General features: G+C 42.8%; 1 protein-coding gene across 2 annotated transcripts in view; it reads left to right on the top strand.

The window, feature by feature from the left end:
* Positions 1 to 18,134, top strand: part of ube2wb (ubiquitin conjugating enzyme E2 Wb) — a 60,222-nt gene that overhangs the window by 15,072 nt on the left and 27,016 nt on the right. For both annotated transcript variants that reach the window (XR_009643252.1, XM_060822786.1), the window contains exon 3: positions 15,460 to 15,562. Coding sequence is in view for 1 of the 2 variants with exons in the window: in XM_060822786.1 (XP_060678769.1) it covers positions 15,460 to 15,562 (103 nt within the window). In the remaining variant the exon portion in view is untranslated. The remainder of the gene's footprint in view (positions 1 to 15,459; positions 15,563 to 18,134) is intronic.

Here is an 18,134-nt window from a genome sequence, read left to right as displayed (position 1 = left end):
CATAGGTTTAGGGTGAGAGGGGAAAAATATAAAAGGGACCTAAGGGGCAAATTTTTCACACAGAGGGTGGGGTGTATATGGAATGAGCTGCCAGAGGAAGTGGTGGAGGTCAGTACAATTAGAACATTTAAAAGGCATCTAGATGGGTATATGAGTAGGAAGAGTTTAGAAGGGTATGGGCCAAGTGCTGGCAAATGGGATTAGTTTGTGTTGAGATATCTTGCCAGCATGGACAATTTGGACCGAAGGGTCTATTCCCGTGCTGTACATCTCTATGACTGTATTTTTTTTCACCAGCACCTGCCTCAGCTGGGTCAAGCTTGTCCTCACTATAAACAACTTCTCTTTGAACAACTGTCACTTTAGGTCAAATTGGTGGCTATGGGTCCAGTTATGCATTATTGTATGTGGAACAGTCCTATTCTGTTTTCCTGCCTTATCCGGAATTGGAAAAGTTTATGGATTTCACTTCCAATTTCTACCCTGCTGTCACCTTCACCTGATCCATCTTTGACTCCTCCCTTCCCTTCCTCAACACCTCTATTGCCATTTCTGGGGATAGGTTGGTTGATAGTTACCTTGACTATATATCCTCACACCATGCTTCCTGTAAAGATTCTATTTCATTCTTTTCAGTTCCTCCATCTCCGTCACATCTTGATGACGCTAGCTTCAACAAGAGAATCCTTGAAATGTTTACCACCTTCCTCAACTGAGGATTCCCCAGCACCATATTAGACAGGGCCCTCAGCCAGTTCTGAGCCATATCCCACATTCAGCCCTCTCTTCCCTCCCAAATAGCAATAAGGCCCCCTTGTCCTCACCTGGTTATAGTCCAACAGGTTTATTTGGAAGCACTAGCTTTCGGAGCACTGCTCTTTCAGGTGGTTGTGAAGAATAAGATCATAAAACGCAGAATATATAGCGAAAGGTAACAGCGTCATGAAATTGAAATGATATATTGAACAAACCTGGATTGTTAAGTCTTTCATCTTTTAGAATGGGTTGTTAAGTTTCGATCCAGTAATATGTAAATCCCATAACTACTTTTAAGTCACCTTCTCGAGATAACTTAAGGTTTTATAACAAAAAGTGACAACTCAGCTCAGACAATGCATTAAAGGTGTAAAGGCAGAATCTGACTCAAAATTATGATGTATACATAGAGATGTACAGCATGGAAACAGACCCTTTGGTCCATGCCGACCAAATATCCCAACCCAATCTAGTCCCACCTGCCAGCACCCGGCCCATATCCCTCCAAACCCTTCCTATTCATATACCCATCCAAATGCCTCTTAAATGTTGCAATTGTACCAGCCTCCACCATATCCTCTGGCAGCTCATTCTATACACGTACCACCCTCTGCGTGAAAAAGTTGCCCCTTAGTTCTCTTTTATATCTTACCCCTCTCACCCTAAACCTATGCCCTCTAGTTCTGGACTCCCCGATCCAAGGGAAAAGACTTTTGTCTATTTATCCTATCCATGCCCCTCATAATTTTGTTAACTTTTATAAGGTCATCCCTCTGCCTCCGATGCTCCAGGGAAAGCTGGGGTTGAGAGAAGACTCTCAGCTGACCACTGTGCTGTTGGTGTCTTTCTCTCCCTGGAGCTCCAGTATTTCTTTGTTCAATAAACTCTGTCGTTGAACCCTGACTCTGACTCCGAGGCTGGTGATTTCCCCCACAACAAGAGTGAAGGGTGAAGTATTTAACAGAGGAGTAGGTAGAAGAGATTATTCCAATTGGTAAAAGGATCGAAAGGAGTGTGCATAATTTTAAGGTGGAAAATGCTTCCTAGCACTGAGAAGTTAGGATGTGAAATGAATCACCAGAGTGTTTAGTGGAGGCAGATTTTCAGTCAAGTTACTCTAAACAGAACTTCACCTTTCTCTGAGAAGGAAGAATGTGCAGGGTTTTGGGGAGAAGTTGGGAGAATGCAATAAAGGTGAACTGCTCTGCAAGGAGGCAAACAGAACAGTAAATAGCCTCTTCCAGCAATTTAATTGTTCTTTCCATTCTACGGGTGATGAAACTTTAGCAGTGCGGTACTGGCCCGCAAAGAAGCATTGCACTATTGGAGGGTCAGCGCTGAGGGAGCGCACACTGTTGGTGAGTCAGCGCTGACGGAGCACCACACTGTCGGGGGTCAGCACTGAGGGAGCACTGTATTGTTGGAGGGTCAGCGCTGAGGAATTACCACACTGTCGGAAGATGAGTGCTGAGGGGGTGCCGTACTTTCGGAGGGTGAGTGCTGACGGAGGGCAGCACCGTCGGAGGGAAAGTGGCACCGTCGGATGGTTATTGCTGAGGGAGTGTTGCACTGAGTCAGACTAGTTCCATTTCCAAAGCGGAATTTACAAAATATTACACGTACTGACTGCCTGCAGATTGTGCATCTTTTGAGCAAAATAGAATGTATGTGCAAACATAATTCTGCAAATACAAATTCAACCCATAAACTTGTGTGTGTGTGTATGTGTGCTTGTGCATGTGAAAGTGTGTATAGTGTAGTGGGGTCACTTGTAGTGTGACATGAACCAAGATCCCGGTTGAGGCCAATCCTCATGGGTACTAAGCTCAGCTATCAGCCTCTGCTTGGCCACTTTACCTTGTTGCCTGTCCCGAAGTGTACCTTCGAGGATGGTAACCGAAAACTTCCAATTGTTTGCTGCTTCAACATGCCACCTTGTTCCCTGGCCAACATCTCTGTCTCAGGCTTGCTGCAGTGTTCAAGCACCTCATTGGGAACTCTGCAGTTTTCTGGACTCGATATTGAGATCAATATTAGGGCTTGAGGCATTTTCTTCCATGTCCTTACCCTAATCCCCATACGCCGAACCTTATCATATCGTCCACTATTACACACAATCCATTGTTAGCCACAAATAGTCCCCATTAGCAGCTATTGATTCCATCTCCAGTGACGGTCTATGGATAGACGTTTACTATAAATCCATATACTCCCTGGACGACACCTCCTCCCAGACTATCTGGACTACACCTCCTCCCCCTGCTATCCTGCATGAATTCCATCCCATTTTCCCAGTTCCTCCATCTCTGTCGCATCTGCTCAGCTGAGGTGATATTCCATTCCTAAGCATCCCAGATGCCCACCTATGTTGAAGAATGTGCTTTTCCCACCTCTGTCATCCAGACAGCCCTCCACCATACCTTCTCCATTCCCCACTTCATTATTGTTAAGTACTTCCCCCCCCCCCCCACAAAACACATTGAAGACAGTATCCCCCTTGTCCTCAGCTTCCACCACACCAGTCTCTGCATCTGATGCATCATCCTTGAACGAGTCTGCCAACTCCACTAGATCCCACCACCAAGAACAACATCTCCCCCCCCCCCCCCCCCAACCAAAACCCCTGTTCTTCCCTTGCAACCATAAAAGATGCAAAATCTGCCAACACACCACCCCTCTCGTCTCCATCCAGGGCAGCAACTAGTTCTTCCAGGTGAGAAGAGGTCCCAATGCCTCCCCTCCAACCTTGTTTACAGTATCCGGTGCTCCCGATGTGGTCTTCTTTACATCAGTGCACTAAGAGTTCATTTTGCTGAGCACCTCAGTCGGGTCGGCAAGGGCTGACCTGACCTCCCAGTAACTGGCCGTTTCAATTCCCCTTCCCCTCTCTTGACATGACCATCCTCGGCCTCTTCCATTGCCACAGTGAATCACATTACAAATTGGAGGAACAACATCTCATCTTCTGCCTGGGCAGCCTGCAGCCTAGAGAACTCAACATTGAAATCTCCAATTTCAAATAAGCTCCCTTCACATCCTCCAACTCCCTTTCTCATCCCCCTCATTTGTCCAACTGTCCTTCTCTCTCTCCCCACCTATCTTTCACTCCTTACCCCATTCCCCCCATCCTGTGTTCTGCATAATCTTTTCTAAGCTAACATCAGTTCTGAAGGAGGGTCACTGGACCGAAAATGTTAACTCTGATTTCTCTCCATAAATGCTGCCAGATCTGCTGACTTTTTCCAGCAATTTCAGTTTTTGTTTGATTTCCAGGTCTTTTGGATTTTAAATATTTTTGATATCTGTTTACGTAAAAGGCTGTGACAGTTCTGCTCTGAATGAATAACATTTGAATGGTTTCATTTTTATTTTCTGTCCCTAGCCTAGTGCAAATAATAAACATACCAGTTCTAAAAAAAAGGGAAACTTGCTCTGAGTTACAGCAAGTTGCTAAAAGCAATAATATATTTTCATAAATGAGAACGAAATGTGATACATGGTGTCTTTCAGACTACTTGACTTCCCAAAGTACCTTTTCAGGCAAGTACTTGAAGTGCAATTATGTATTGTGGGAACACAGCACGTCAAGTACAGCGAACTCCGACAAACAGCAATTTGGTAATGACCAGATAACCTTCATGTAACATTGATTAAGGAATAAATATTGGGCAAAATTCCCCTGTTCTTATTTAAAATGGTGCTGTGGGATCTTATAACCTTGAGAAAGCAGGCAGGCCCTGAGTTTAGTTTGTCATCTGAAAGACAACACTTATTAGATTAGATTAGATTGGATTTCCTGCAATGAGGAAACAGGTCCTTTGGCCCAACAAGTCCACAACCGATTCTGACTGAGGAAAAATATGATGCTATACAGAGAAGGTATAAATGGTATTAATCAGCTGTGGTCTGGGAATATGGAGACAAAAGTTGATCTGAAATTGCTGAACTGTCATGAGTCAGGGAGACTGTTAGTGTTTAATTAATAAATTAGATTCTGTTTCTTAAGTTAACATTAACCTTTCTTGGAATGCTGTATGATATCACAGTCAGTATGGAAATGAGGCACTCAGTTAAAACGACAAGTAACTGAAAACTCAACATTGCACTCACAAGCTGGAGGTACTTAACCTAGAGCTCCCAAACTCTGGGTCCACAACCCCCTATGGGATTGCCAGTCGAGGTCTTTGCTCCAAGGCTTCACAGGGGAGGTGATAACCTAGTGATATTACCTCTGGATTAACAGTCCAGTGATAATGTTCTGGAGACCTGGGTTCAGATTCTGTAATTAGGAGTCTAATGATTGTCTGAAAAACCCATCTGGCTCACTGATGTCCTTGAGGGAAGGAAACTGCCAAGCTTACCTGATCTGGTTTACATGTCACTCCTGACCCACAGCAATGTGGTTGACTCTTAACTGTCCTCCAGGCAATTAGGGATGGACAATAACTGATGCCGAGGCAGTGACTCCTCATCCTGTGAATGAATAAAAAACATTACACATTAAAGTCAGCATTTTATGTCAGTGTTACTTTTAAAATAATAATAGCTGTTGTTTTAAGGCACACATTGGTTCTGAGCAATATCTGTGGATCCCTTGACCATTGGAAAATAAATTAAAATGGAGTGTATTCAAAAATTTGGTGTTTCCATGATTTCAAAAGATAGCATTACTTGGCTGTATTTTTACCATTTCATTGAGACTTATTTTAAAATGCATTTACTGGATCCAATTACTTTTTTACCCAGGTCAAAAAGTGTGGCACTGGAAAAGCACAGTGGGTCAAGAAGCAGGAGAGTCGATGCTTCGGGCATAAGCCCTTCTTCAGGATTGTTGAGGAAGGAGATGTGGCTGTAGTAGCAGGTCTGCTTCAGGACATAGCTGAGTACCTTAAGGGCAGAGAAGACCTGGGGAAGGAGGTGGTGCAGTGAAAGAGAGACTCACTGAGATCCTTGTAGAGGGAGGAGGAGAATGTCTTTCATGTGGGCTTCCTTGGAAGATTCTTTGCAGTAAGGTTACAACAACTAGGAGTAAGTGAGGACTTCAGATGCTGGAAATCTGAGTCGAAAAGTGTGGTACTGGAAAAGCACATCAGGTCAAGCAGCATCTGAGGAGCAGGAGAGTTGACATTTCGGGCATAAACCCTTCATCAGGAATGCACCTCGGATGCTCACTTGACCTGCTGTGCTTTTCCAGCATTACACTTTTCAACTCTGATCTCCAGCATCTGCAATTCTCACTGTCTCCTCTTCCAACCAAGGTCTGCTATCCTTGCCTCAGTGCTATTAAAGTCCATTGTTGCTAACTGCACTATAGCTAAAGACGGTTGTTCAGATAAGTAAATCCCATCTTCTTGTCCAGTTGTGAAAAATACATAATATGTAGTATATTTATAGGATCTATTACAAACCCACTGGAGGTGCCAAGCCAAGCCAACTCCCTTGGGCAAAAATACGATCTCATACTCCCAATTCTTCTCCCTCCGCTGTATCTGCTCCCAGGATGAGCAATTCCACCCCAGGACATCCCAGATGTCCTCCTACTTCAAGGACTGCAATTTCCCATCATGTTCATTGTCTCTAACCTGATTTATTGCATCCATTGCTTTCAATGCAATCTCCTCTACATCTGAGAGACTGAGCGCAAACTCGGAACCACTTCAGAGAACATTGATGGGCCACATTCTTTCTTTAACCTCACTTTCTGGTTGCCATCCATTTCAACACCCCCTCCCCCTCCTAGACGACATGTCCAAACCTGGCTGCCTCCACCATCAACACCAGGCTACGTGCAAACTGGAGGAAGAACAGCTTCTCATCTGCCTCAGGAGCTGACAACCATATGATCTTAACAGAATTCACCAGCTTCCAAATCTCCCAGTCCCAGCCTTCCCTGTCCACCCTGCCCCCTTAACCTGACCCTACTTATTCAATGTCCTTTCCACTAACCACCTACCCACATCTACCTATCGCCATCCCACCCACCTTTCCCCCAGTCCTGATGCAAGGCTCTGAGCTGAAATGTTGCCTCCCCTTCTCCTCTGATGCTGTTTGACTGCTGTGCTTTTTCTAGCTCCACTCTTTATCTACTCTGACTCTCCAGCATCTGCAATTCTCACTATCTCCTCGGAGATATGTATGTCTGAGCTGAAAATGTGTTGCTGGAAAAGTGCAGCAGGTCAGGCAGCATCCAAAGAGCAGGAGAATTGACATTTCGGGCATGAGCCCTTCTTCAGGAATATGTATGTCTGTCTGGTTTACTTTGTGTGTCACTATACAGCATATTCATAACTTACATCCTTTAACTATGTAGTTATTAGATGGAAAGATGTTTTTTAAATTTTCCAATGTTCTGCAAGTAGCTTGTCATTACCAAATGAATGGGAATTCATACTGTAAGATAATTGAATCAGGACATTCAAGTGGTTCCAGTTTCACAGTACAGTGTTCCAAGTCTCTGACAGAGATCTTATATCCTCTTTAGCCATACATAAAGTCCCAGAAAACTAGAAAATGTTCAATGTTGTTTCTTTGTTCAAGAAGTGCAGCGGGGAAAATCTAGGAAATTAAAGGACAGTGAGCGTTGCATTGCGGGGGGAGGTGTTAGAAGAGAGAGTTATGTGAGAAGATTCTTAGGAATAGGATTTCTTTGCATTTAGAGAAGAATGGATTTATTGTGATAGACAGTATGGCTTTGTGCAGTGAGGTCTTGTCTCACAAATTTGATTGAGTTTTTTGAGGAAAGGATGAAGATGGTTGATGTGTTTGTAATCTATGTGGACCTTTACTAAAGCATTTGACAGTTCCTGTACACTGGTCCAGGAGATTGTCATTTCGGATTCATGGTGAGTTGGTAAGTTAGACGATGGAGGGTAGTAATGGAGAGGTTTTTCTAACTGGAGACTTGTAGCCAGTGGTGTTCCGCAAGGATCGTTGCTTGCTAAATCATGTTGCAGCTGTATAAAAGTTGAGTGAGGCCCCATTTGGAGTATGGTATGCAGTTCTGGTTGCTACACAATAAAACCATAAGATGTAGGAGCTGAAATTAGACCATTCAGCCCATCGAGTCTGCTCTGCCATTCAATTATGGCTGATAAGTTTCTCATCCCCATTTTCCTGCTTTCTCCCTGTAACCCTTGATACTCAAGAACCTATCTGTCTCAGTCTTAAATATAGCTGAAATTGTTTTGCTGGAAAGGCGCAGTAGGTCAGGCAGCATCCAAGGAGCAGGAGAATCGACGTTTCGGGCATGAGCCCTTCTTCAGGAATTCCTGAAGAAGTGCTCATACCCGAAATGTCGATTCTCCTGCTCCTAGGATGATGCCTGACCTGCTGCGCCTTTCCAGCAACACATTTTCAGCTCTGATCTCCAGCATCTGCAGTCCTCACTTTCTCAGTCTTAAATATACTCAATGGCCTGGCCTCCACAGCCTTCTGTGGCAATGAATTCTGTAGCTTCACCACTATCTGGCTCGAGAAGTTTCTCCTTCTCTCTGTTTTACAGGTCTTCCCTTTACTCTAAGGCTATGCCCTCTGGTCTTAGTTTCTCATACCAATGGAAATATCTTCCCAACATCTACTCTGTCCAGTATTCTGTATGAGGGATCTCCCCTCATACTTCTAAACTCCATCGAGTATAAACCCAGAGTCCTTAAAAGTTCCTCATATGTTAAGCTTTTCATCCCTGGGACCATTCTCGTGAACCTCCTCTGAATATGCTCCAGGGCCAGTACATCCTTCCTGAGATATGGGGCCCAAAACTGCAAATGTGGTCCGACCAGTGCCTTATAGAGCCTCAGAAGTACGTCATTGCTTTTATATTCTAGTTCTCTCAAAATAAATGCCATTATTGTATTTGCTTTCCTAACTACAGACTTAACCTGAAAGTTTACCTCGAGAGAATCCTGGACTCGAAGTCCCAAGTCTCTGTGCACTTCAGACTTCTAAATTTTCTCCCCATTTAGAAAATAGTCCGTGCCTCCATTCTTCCAACCAAAGTGCATGACTTTACACTTTCGCAAGTTGTACTCCATCTGCTATTTTTGCTGACTCTCTGTACATATCCAAAACCTTCTGTAGCCACCTGTCCCTCGACCTATCATTGTTTCATCTGCAACTTAGTCGGAATGCCCTCCATTCCTTCATCCAGATCGTTAATGTGAAACGTTGTGGTCCCAAAACTGAGCTTTGTGGAACCACTTGTCACTGGCTGCCATCTTGAGAAGGACCCTTTTATCCCCACTCTCTGCTTTTTGTTAGATAGCCAAGCTTCTATCCATGCTAGCACCTTGTCACTGACACATGGGCCCTAATCTTACTCAATAGCCTCCTGTGTGGCACTTTGTCAAAGGCCTTCTTGAAGTCCAGGTAGATAACATCCATTGGCTGTCCTTAGTCTACCCTGTTCATTGCTTCTTCAGATTTGTCAGGCATGATCTCCCTTTAATGAAGCCATGCTGACTTTGTCCTATTTTACTGTACACTTCCAGGTATTCAAAAATCACATCCTTCACTATGGATCCCAAGATCTTACCCATGACTTAGGTTAGGCTAATCAGTCTGTAATTTTCCATCTTTTGCCTTACTCACTTTTTAAATAGTGGTGTCATGTTAGTGATTTACCAGTCCTCTGGAACTCTCCCTGATCCTAGCAATTGCTGAAAGATCACCACTATAGCCTCCACTATTTCTTCAGCTGTCTCCCTTTGAATTCTGGGGTCTCGTCTATCTTGTTCAGGTGATTTATCAGTTTTTCTAGCACCTTCTCCTTGGTGGTGGCCACCATACTTAGGTCTGTCTCTTGAATTTTTCAGATATTACTCGAGTCTTCCATTGCAAAGACCGACACAAAGTAATTCCTCAGTTCCTCAGCCATTTTCTTGTTCCCCATCACCATCTCTCCAGCATCACTTTCCAGCAGTCCAATGTCCACTTTTGCCTCTCTTTTGCCCAAACGATATCTAAAGAAACTCTTGCAGTCTTCCTTTATATTACTGGCTAACTTAACGTAATATTTAATCTTCTCCCTCCTTTTTTTTGTTGTTGCCTTCTGTTGGTCTTTGTAAGTTTCCCAATCCTCTGGTTTCCCACTGCCCTTTGCCACATTATATGCTTTTATACGATTCTTGACTTCCCTAGTCAGCCATGGTTATCCTCCTTATAGCATGCTTATAGAATTTCTGCTGTGTCCCCTGAATTACTCCCACAAACTCCTGCCATTGCTGTTCCACTGTCTTTCCTGCTAGGCTCCTCTCCCAGTCAATTCTACCCAGCTCCTCCCTCATGCCTCTGTAGTTGCCTTTATTCAACCGAAATACCATTTTATCTGATTCTGTCTTCTCCCTCTCAAATTGCAGAGTAAATTCAATCATAAGGGTTCCTTCACCTTAAGCTTAATAGGAAAGAAATTGAGTCTTTGGAGAAGGGCAAAAGAGGTTGACCAGGATGTCACCTGGATTGGAATGTATTAGCCAAAGGAGAGGTTGGACAAACTTGGATTGTTTTTGTTGGATTATCAGAGGCTGAGGGTTGGCCTTAGGAGTCTTTTTTTTCCCCCCAGGGTTGAAATGTCAGATGCTAGAGGGCATAGGTTTAATGTGAGAGGGTTAAACTCTAAAAGAGATATGCAAGACAAGTTTTTTTTTGTGGGTGGTAGGTAGGTGCCTGGAATGCACTGCCAGGGAGGTGATAAATGTAGATATGATAGCAACATTTGGACTCAAACAGGCAGGGCATTGACAGATACAGGGCAAGTGCAAGCAAATGGGATTAGTTTAGATTAGCACTATCATCAATCAAAATGCCTATTCCTTTGCTGTACTGTTTTGTGTTCTCTGGATTTGTTTTTGGACTCTGCAGTGTGCTTTTCAATGTCTGCCACAGTTAAGTACCATGGCCATTGCATTTTTGACCTATGTTTGTCTTGAAGATACTGCAAACAATATTGAAACTTGCAAGTTGTGACGCAAAACTTGGCCGTGGCGTGGCTTTACGGAAGAAAACTCTGGGCATTATCTGAAGATGGGTGGTCGCACGGCAGATTAAATTTATGTGAAAGTGTATGAGGTGATAAATTTTGCAAAGAATGAGGAGAAGCAATACAAACTTGTATAATTTTAAATATAGTAGAAAGCAGAAAGTTGCTTGACCACAAACTTTTAAAGTAAAAAATGAGGTCTGCAGATGCTGGAGATCACAGCTGAAAATGTGTTGCTGGTCAAAGCACAGCAGGCCAGGCAGCATCTCAGGAATAGGGAATTCGACGTTTCGAGCATAAGCCCTTCATCTCTCTCATTCCTGATGAAGGGCTTATGCTCGAAACGTCGAATTCCCTATTCCTGAGATGCTGCCTGGCCTGCTGTGCTTTGACCAGCAACACGTTTTCAGCCACAAACTTTTAAACTTGGCTACACAGTTAATTGTAGGCTTTATGTTTCTGTCTATGGAACACCAAATTCAATAAGTTATTCTATTATCATTGTAAAGTACTCCTAGTTAGAATATAGTGTCCAATTCTGCATACCACACTTAGAACAAGGGCCTGACTACTTTGGTCAGTGTTTCAAATGTTAGCCTGGATAGTATCTGTTCTGTTTAGAAAAAAGAAGCTGAGGAAGTTAGATATGTTTAAAATTAACAAGTATTTTGAGTAAAAAAGAGAAACTGTTTCCAATGCCTGGATGGTTGATAACCAGAGGACAAACATACCCAGGATTGGTGAAAGAATCAGAGTCAGTAGGATTAAAAAAAACTGAACATAGTTAATATTGGCATGCGCTGCCTGATAAGGTAGTGGATACAAATTCAATTGTAGCCTTCAAAAGAGAATTGGCTAAATCCTGAAAGAGAAGAAATTGTAGGAATGTGCGGTAAGCGTTGGGGGAAGGATTGTTCTTTGAAAGAACCAACTGACTCGATTATTCAAATGGCTTCCTCTGCAGTTCATTTCATTTCTGTTTCTGGAATTATAATTGCTTGAAAAAATAAATAACGGTTTAGCACAATTGTAGTGGTTTTGAAAGTGTTTTCACCCTTTTAAAATAGACTGGTGTGTGTGTGTGTGGCTGACAGCTGACATAGCAGGGTATACATGCAGGCAACCACCCTTATGTCATTGGCAAAACTGATTGGCTTTATGAAATTACTCGAATGTAGAATATTATCAAACAGTCTGAATTATATCAAGTATCCTATGAACTTCTGCAAATCAATATTTTGATTTTCTGAGCCATGTCGATGAGCCATGTTCTAAGTTTAGCTTGCCCTGCTGGCAGATTTCAGCTGGAAATGTAAAAATTAATGACTTTTGTTGAAGCAAACATACATGCACAACATAAGGCAGGATTAGGCTAGATTGTGATGGCCATCGCAGCCCAGTGCACATTTCATGTCATTAAGAGATGATGTTGGCATTGTGCCTTACTGCAAGTGGGGATATAAGAACCAAGCACAAGTCTGTGATCAGAATACTGTAAACCTGAATGTTTTAAATCTGCTGAGGCAGAACATGGGTCAGCTGTTAGTTCTGAGAAATCCTGTGATCAGCAGGCCTGTGAGCTTGTACAGTGTGAATTGTTTAGTTATGCAGGGATTGCAGACCAAATCAGTGGGATGAAAATTGAATTACTTTGTTGGACCTAGTTCTTGCAAATTAGGGGGTCAAATGGATCAAGTGAGAGTTGGGGAGATTTAGGAGACTGTGATAATTGAATCATAAGATTCAGGAAGATGGTGGACAACGAAATGCAATAAGCTAGAGCTAGAAAAATGAGTTGGCAGAGAGCAAGCTTCAGTGGGGCAAGAACAGAGTTGGGCAGGATTGACTGGATTGAGAGGTTGGCAGGCAAAACAGTAACTGAACAATGGGCTACTTTCAAAGCAGAGATGGTTTGGTTACAGTTGAAATATATTCCTTCCAATGGGAAAGGTAGAACAGGCATTTCTAGAGCTTCCTGCGGTAGATGTAAAGGTTAAGAAGAAGAAATGTGGCCTATAATAAATCTCAGTTAGAAAATAAAATTGAGAACCAAGTGGAATATCGAATCTTCAGAGGAGAGATGCAAAAAAAACCCAGCGAAACAAAGCAAAACCATGAGAAAATGCTAACAACTGACACGAAGAAGGCCCTAAAGCCTCCTATGGCCATACAAATAATAAAAGGGTGGTAGAAAGAGGAATAAGGCCTCGAAGGGATGAGAAAAGGCATTTACACCTGGCAATAGGGGTTTATAGCTGAGGGGTTAAATGATTATTTTGCATCTGTTTTTACCAGAGAGATACTACCCAAGCCACGGTTCCAGAGGATGGGACTCCATCAATAGAAGTTGAACATTGATAGGAAAGACTTGTTGGATAGATTGTTGGTGCTTACATTTGACAAGGCGCCAGGACCGAATGAGATGCGTCCAAGGATTTTGTAGCAAGTGAGTGTGGAATTGGAAGGGGTACTGGCCACAATCTTTCAATCTTCACTAGGGTCCAAAGACTAGAAAATTGCAGCCTTGTTTAAGACAAGTCATGAAGATTAGCCCAGCAATTATAGACCAATCAGCTTAAGGTCAATGTTGGGGAAATTCCTAGTCAGGATAGAATTATTAGTTACATGAAAAAAATGGATTGATTAGGAAGAGACCACATGGATTACTGAAGGGGAATTAATGTTAAACTAACTTGCTGGAATTTTTTTGACAAGTTAACAGACTCCGTGAGGGCAATGTCGTTGATATGGTGTACATGAACTTTCAGAAGATGTCTGTTAAAAGTGGCTGCACATCAGACATGAGGACAGTTATAGGTCATGGAATAAGAGAGTCAGTAACACCATGGATACAAATTGGCTGAGTGATAGGAAATAGAGTAATGATCAATGGATTTTTTTTGGCTGAATGCGTTTGTAGTGGAGTTCTCTCAGTCGGTATTGAGACTCTTACTTTACCTTTATATATGTTAATGATCTAGGTCTTAATGTGCAGAGGGCAATATCAAAGTTTGCAGATGATGCAGAACCTGGGAGAATTGCAAACTGTGAGAAGGATGGTGTAGAACTCCAGACGAATAAGTACACATTGGCGGAGTAGGCAGATTGGTGGCACATGGGTTTCAGGACAGAGAAGTGAGAGGTGGTGCATTTTGGTAGGAAGAACATTGAAAGGCAACATAATATTTTCTCCTGAAATGTTGAGTAGGTTGTGCTTGTACTCATTGAAGTTTAAAAGACTGGGAGGTGACCTTACAGAAACATGCAAGATTTTGAGTAATGAAACAAAGAACTGTGGATGTTGGAAATCTGAAACAAAAACAAAAATTGACTGGGAGAAAACAGTTATTTAGAACTGCTCTGTTTTCTCCCTACAGATACTGCCAGATCTGCTGAGTTTCTCCAGCAATTTCGCTTTTTGATTCGAACAGGGTGGTTGCAGTGAGGGTCTTTTTGTTCGTGGGAGAGGCTGAGACCAGAGGACATGACTCAGAATAGAAAGTCACCTATTGAAGACAGAGTTGAGGAGGAATTTCTTAGGATTCTGTGGAATTCTTTACCATTTAGGGCGGCATAAGCTGAGCAATTAAGAATTTTCAAGGCTGGGGTAGGTTTTTAATCAGTTAGGGGATCAAGAGTTGTTGGGAAAGGTAGTAAAGTTGAGTTGAGGCGTATTAGATCAGTCATGATCATCATTGAATGATGGAGCTGACTTGATGGGTTGAATGGCCTACTTCTGCTCCTATGTCTTAAGGTCTAAATAGTGGGTATAGTTTTAAGTTTGGCGGGGGAGGGGAGTGGGTGGTGGTGGTGCAGGAGCAGAGTGACCTAGGTGTATATGTGCACAGATTATTGAAACTGGTATGACCAGTAGAAAGGAAAGTAAAGCTTCCAGTATTGTTGCCTTTATTAACAAAAGCATAGAGTGCAACAGCAAAGGCACAATGTTGTACTTGTACAAAACACTTGTAAGACCTCAGCGTGAATATTGTGTACAGTTCTGGGCACCACATTATTGGAAAAATGTAAACACACTGGAGAGAATGCAGAAGCAGTTTACAAGAACGGATGAGGAACTGCAGGTCTCAAGATAGATTGAAGAATTTGAAGCCATTCTCCTTGAAGAGAAGGTGGCAATGAAGTCTAAGAATTTTTTTAATTTTAGTTAGTGGATTGGATAGAGTAAGGAAAAACTGTTCCCACTCATTAAAAGGATCAGAAATAAGAGGGCATAAACGTAAATCGATGTAAAAGGATGAAGTGAGGAAAAACCACCTTCTCACTCAGCAAGTAATTAGGGTAAGGAATCCAATGCCTGGAAGTACAGTGTATGCAGGTTCAAATGGAGCACTCAAGTGGGCATTGGATGATTATTTGGATAAAGATAATCTGTGATGTTGTGGGTAAAGCAGGAGTTTGGCACGAGGTAATGATGCTTCATTTAATGAAGCAGTGCAATTATGATGGACTGAATGGCCACCTTCTGCACAGTAATATTTTTGTGATTGTGAATGGGTTTTACAATATGTAGACCACTTCAGATTGACATTCATGTATAATATAAATTACCTCCTGTATTTAGTTGAGTCATAGGAGGGTCATACTGTAGAGACAGTTGCTGTAACAGTGCATTTCTAAAATATTTGGATGGCTCATTGCAATGATCAATATTAGTGTACCCAAGAGCATGACTCTTGGGTAAACCACATAATTTATTTTATGTTTTCCAGATGGATTGTAGACATGGAAGGAGCACCAGGCACATTATACGAAGGAGAGAAATTTCAACTTCTCTTCAAATTCAGTGGTCGTTACCCTTTTGATTCACCTCAGGTGAGTACACGGAACCTGATGGCGGTAATATTTATTTCTGTAAGGGAATGTTTATTCAATAGAAAATAGGTAAAATTAGAATAAAATAATGTGAAAATTCAAAATAAGACCCATGTGGAAACTGATATAATCTCATGTTTTATCATCCATTTCTACAAGTTGACCCAATATATTCTTGATCAAGTTAAATTTTTGGTTAGGGTACATAGGGAGGATATTCCTGGGAGACCGTCCAGTGAAGTTATATTGGTGGAACTTAAAAATAAGACGGGGCGATCACCTTGTTGGGATTGAATCATAGGCTATCCAATAGGCAGCGGGAATTTGAAAAGCAAATATGTAAGGAGATCTCTGATATCTATAAGAAAAATAGGGTTGCAATGTTAGGGATTTTAACTTTCCACACAGACTGGGACTGTCATAGTGTTAAGGGCTTGGATTGGGAGGAATTCACTTCCTATAGACCAAAAGGGTAGCCATGGGCACACGTATGGGCCCCAGCTATGCCTGTCTCTTGTTGGCTACGTAGACCAGTCCATCTTCCGTAGTTACACTGGCACCACTCCCCACCTCTTCCTCCGCTACATTGATGACTGCATTGGCGCCACCTCGTGCTCCTGTGAGGAGGTTGAACAATTCATCAATATCACCAACACATTCCACCCCGACCTTAAATTCACTTGGACCATCTCTGACACCTCCCGCCCCTTCCTGGACCTCTCCATCTCCATTAATGACGAGAGGCTTGGACTCTTTTCACAGGAGCTTTGGAGGCTAAGGGGTGACCTTATAGAGGTTTATAAAATCGTGAGGGTAATGGATTATGTGGGAGAGTCCAAAATGAGAAGACAGGTTTCAGGTGAGGGGGGAAAGATTTTAAAAAGCACCAGAGGGGCAACTTTTTCATGTACAGGGTGGTGCACGTATAGAACGAGCTGCCAAAGGAAGAGTGGAGGCAGTTACAATTCAACATTTAGAAGGCACTTGGATGGGTATATGCATAGGAAGGGTTTAGAGGGATATGGGCCAAAATTGGCAAATGGGACTGGATTAATTTAGAATATCTGGTTAGCATGAATGATTTGGACTACAAGCTTCTTCCAAGCTGCTTCCAAGCGATTGAGAGTTACAAGGTAGCCAGGAAGGATCTAAAGAGAGAGCTAAGAGCAGCAAGAAGGGGACATGAAAAGTCCTTAGTTGGTAGGATTAGGGAAAACCCAAAGGCTTTCTATAGGTATGTCAGGAATAAAAGGATGACCAGGGTAGGTATCGGTCCAGTCAAGGATAGTAGAGGGAAGTTGTGCGTGGAGGCGGAGGAGATTGGAGAGACACTAAATCAATACTTTTCGTCAGTATTCACTCAGGAACAGGACACTGTTGCTGATGTGAATATTGAGTCACAAGTGATTAGAATGGATGGCTTTGAGGTATGTAGGGAAGAGGTCCGGGGAATACTGGAAAGGGTGAAAATAGATAAGTCCCCTGGGCCTGATGGCATTTATCCTAGCATCCTCTGGGAAGCTAGGGAGGAGATAGCAGAGCCATTGGCCTTGATTTTTATGTCGTCATTGTCTACAGGAATAGTGCCAGAAGACTGGAGGATAGCGAATGTGGTCCCCTTGTTCAAGAAGGGGAGTAGGAACAGCCCTAGTAACTATAGGCCAGTGAGTTTCACTTCTGTTGTGGGAAAAGTCTTAGAGAGAATTGTAAGGAATAGGATTTATGAACATCTGGATAGGAATAATGTGTTCAAGGATAGTCAGCATGGTTTTGTGAATGGCAGGTCGTGTCTCACAAACCTTATTGAGTTCTTTGAGAAGGTGACCAAGGAAGTGGACGAGGGTAAAGCAGTAGATGTAGTGTATATGGATTTTAGCAAGGCATTCGATAAGGTACCCCATGGTAGGCTACTGCAAAAATTACATTGAGGGAGCATTAGAGGTTTGGATTAGGAATTGGCTGGCTGGAAGAAGACAGAGGGTAGTAGTTGATGGTATAGGTTCATCTTGGAGTGCAGTTACTAGCGGTGTTCCACAAGGATCTGTTTTGGGACCATTGCTGTTTGTCATTTTTATAAATGACCTGGAGAAGGGGCTTGAAGGCTGGGTGAGCAAGTTTGCGGATGATACGAAAGTCGGTGGAGTTGTGGACAGCGAAGAAGGATGTGGCAGGTTACAGCGGGATATAGATAAGTTGCAGAGCTGTGCAGAAAGGTGGCAAATGGAGTTCAATGTAGCTAAGTGTGAAGTCATTCACTTTGGTAGGAGTAACAAGAAGATGGATTACTGGGCTAATGGTAGGCTACTTGCTAGTGTGGATGAGCAGAGGGATCTTGGTGTCCATGTACACAGATCTCTGAAAGTTGCCACCCAGGTAAATAGTGCTGTGAAGAAGGCATATGGCGTACTGGGCTTTATTGGTAGAGGAATTGAGTTCCGGAGTCCTGAGGTCGTGCTGCAGTTGTATAAGACTCTGGTGCGGCCACATCTGGAGTATTGTGTGCAGTTTTGGTCGCCATACTATAGGAAGGATGTGGAGGCATTGGAACGGGTGCAGAGGAGGTTTACCAGGA

The sequence above is a fragment of the Hemiscyllium ocellatum genome, chromosome 4, assembly GCF_020745735.1.
Source record: "Hemiscyllium ocellatum isolate sHemOce1 chromosome 4, sHemOce1.pat.X.cur, whole genome shotgun sequence".
NCBI lineage: Eukaryota > Metazoa > Chordata > Chondrichthyes > Orectolobiformes > Hemiscylliidae > Hemiscyllium > Hemiscyllium ocellatum.
The sequence above is the reverse complement of the archived record's forward strand: the minus strand, read 5'-3'. Positions and strand labels throughout refer to the sequence as shown.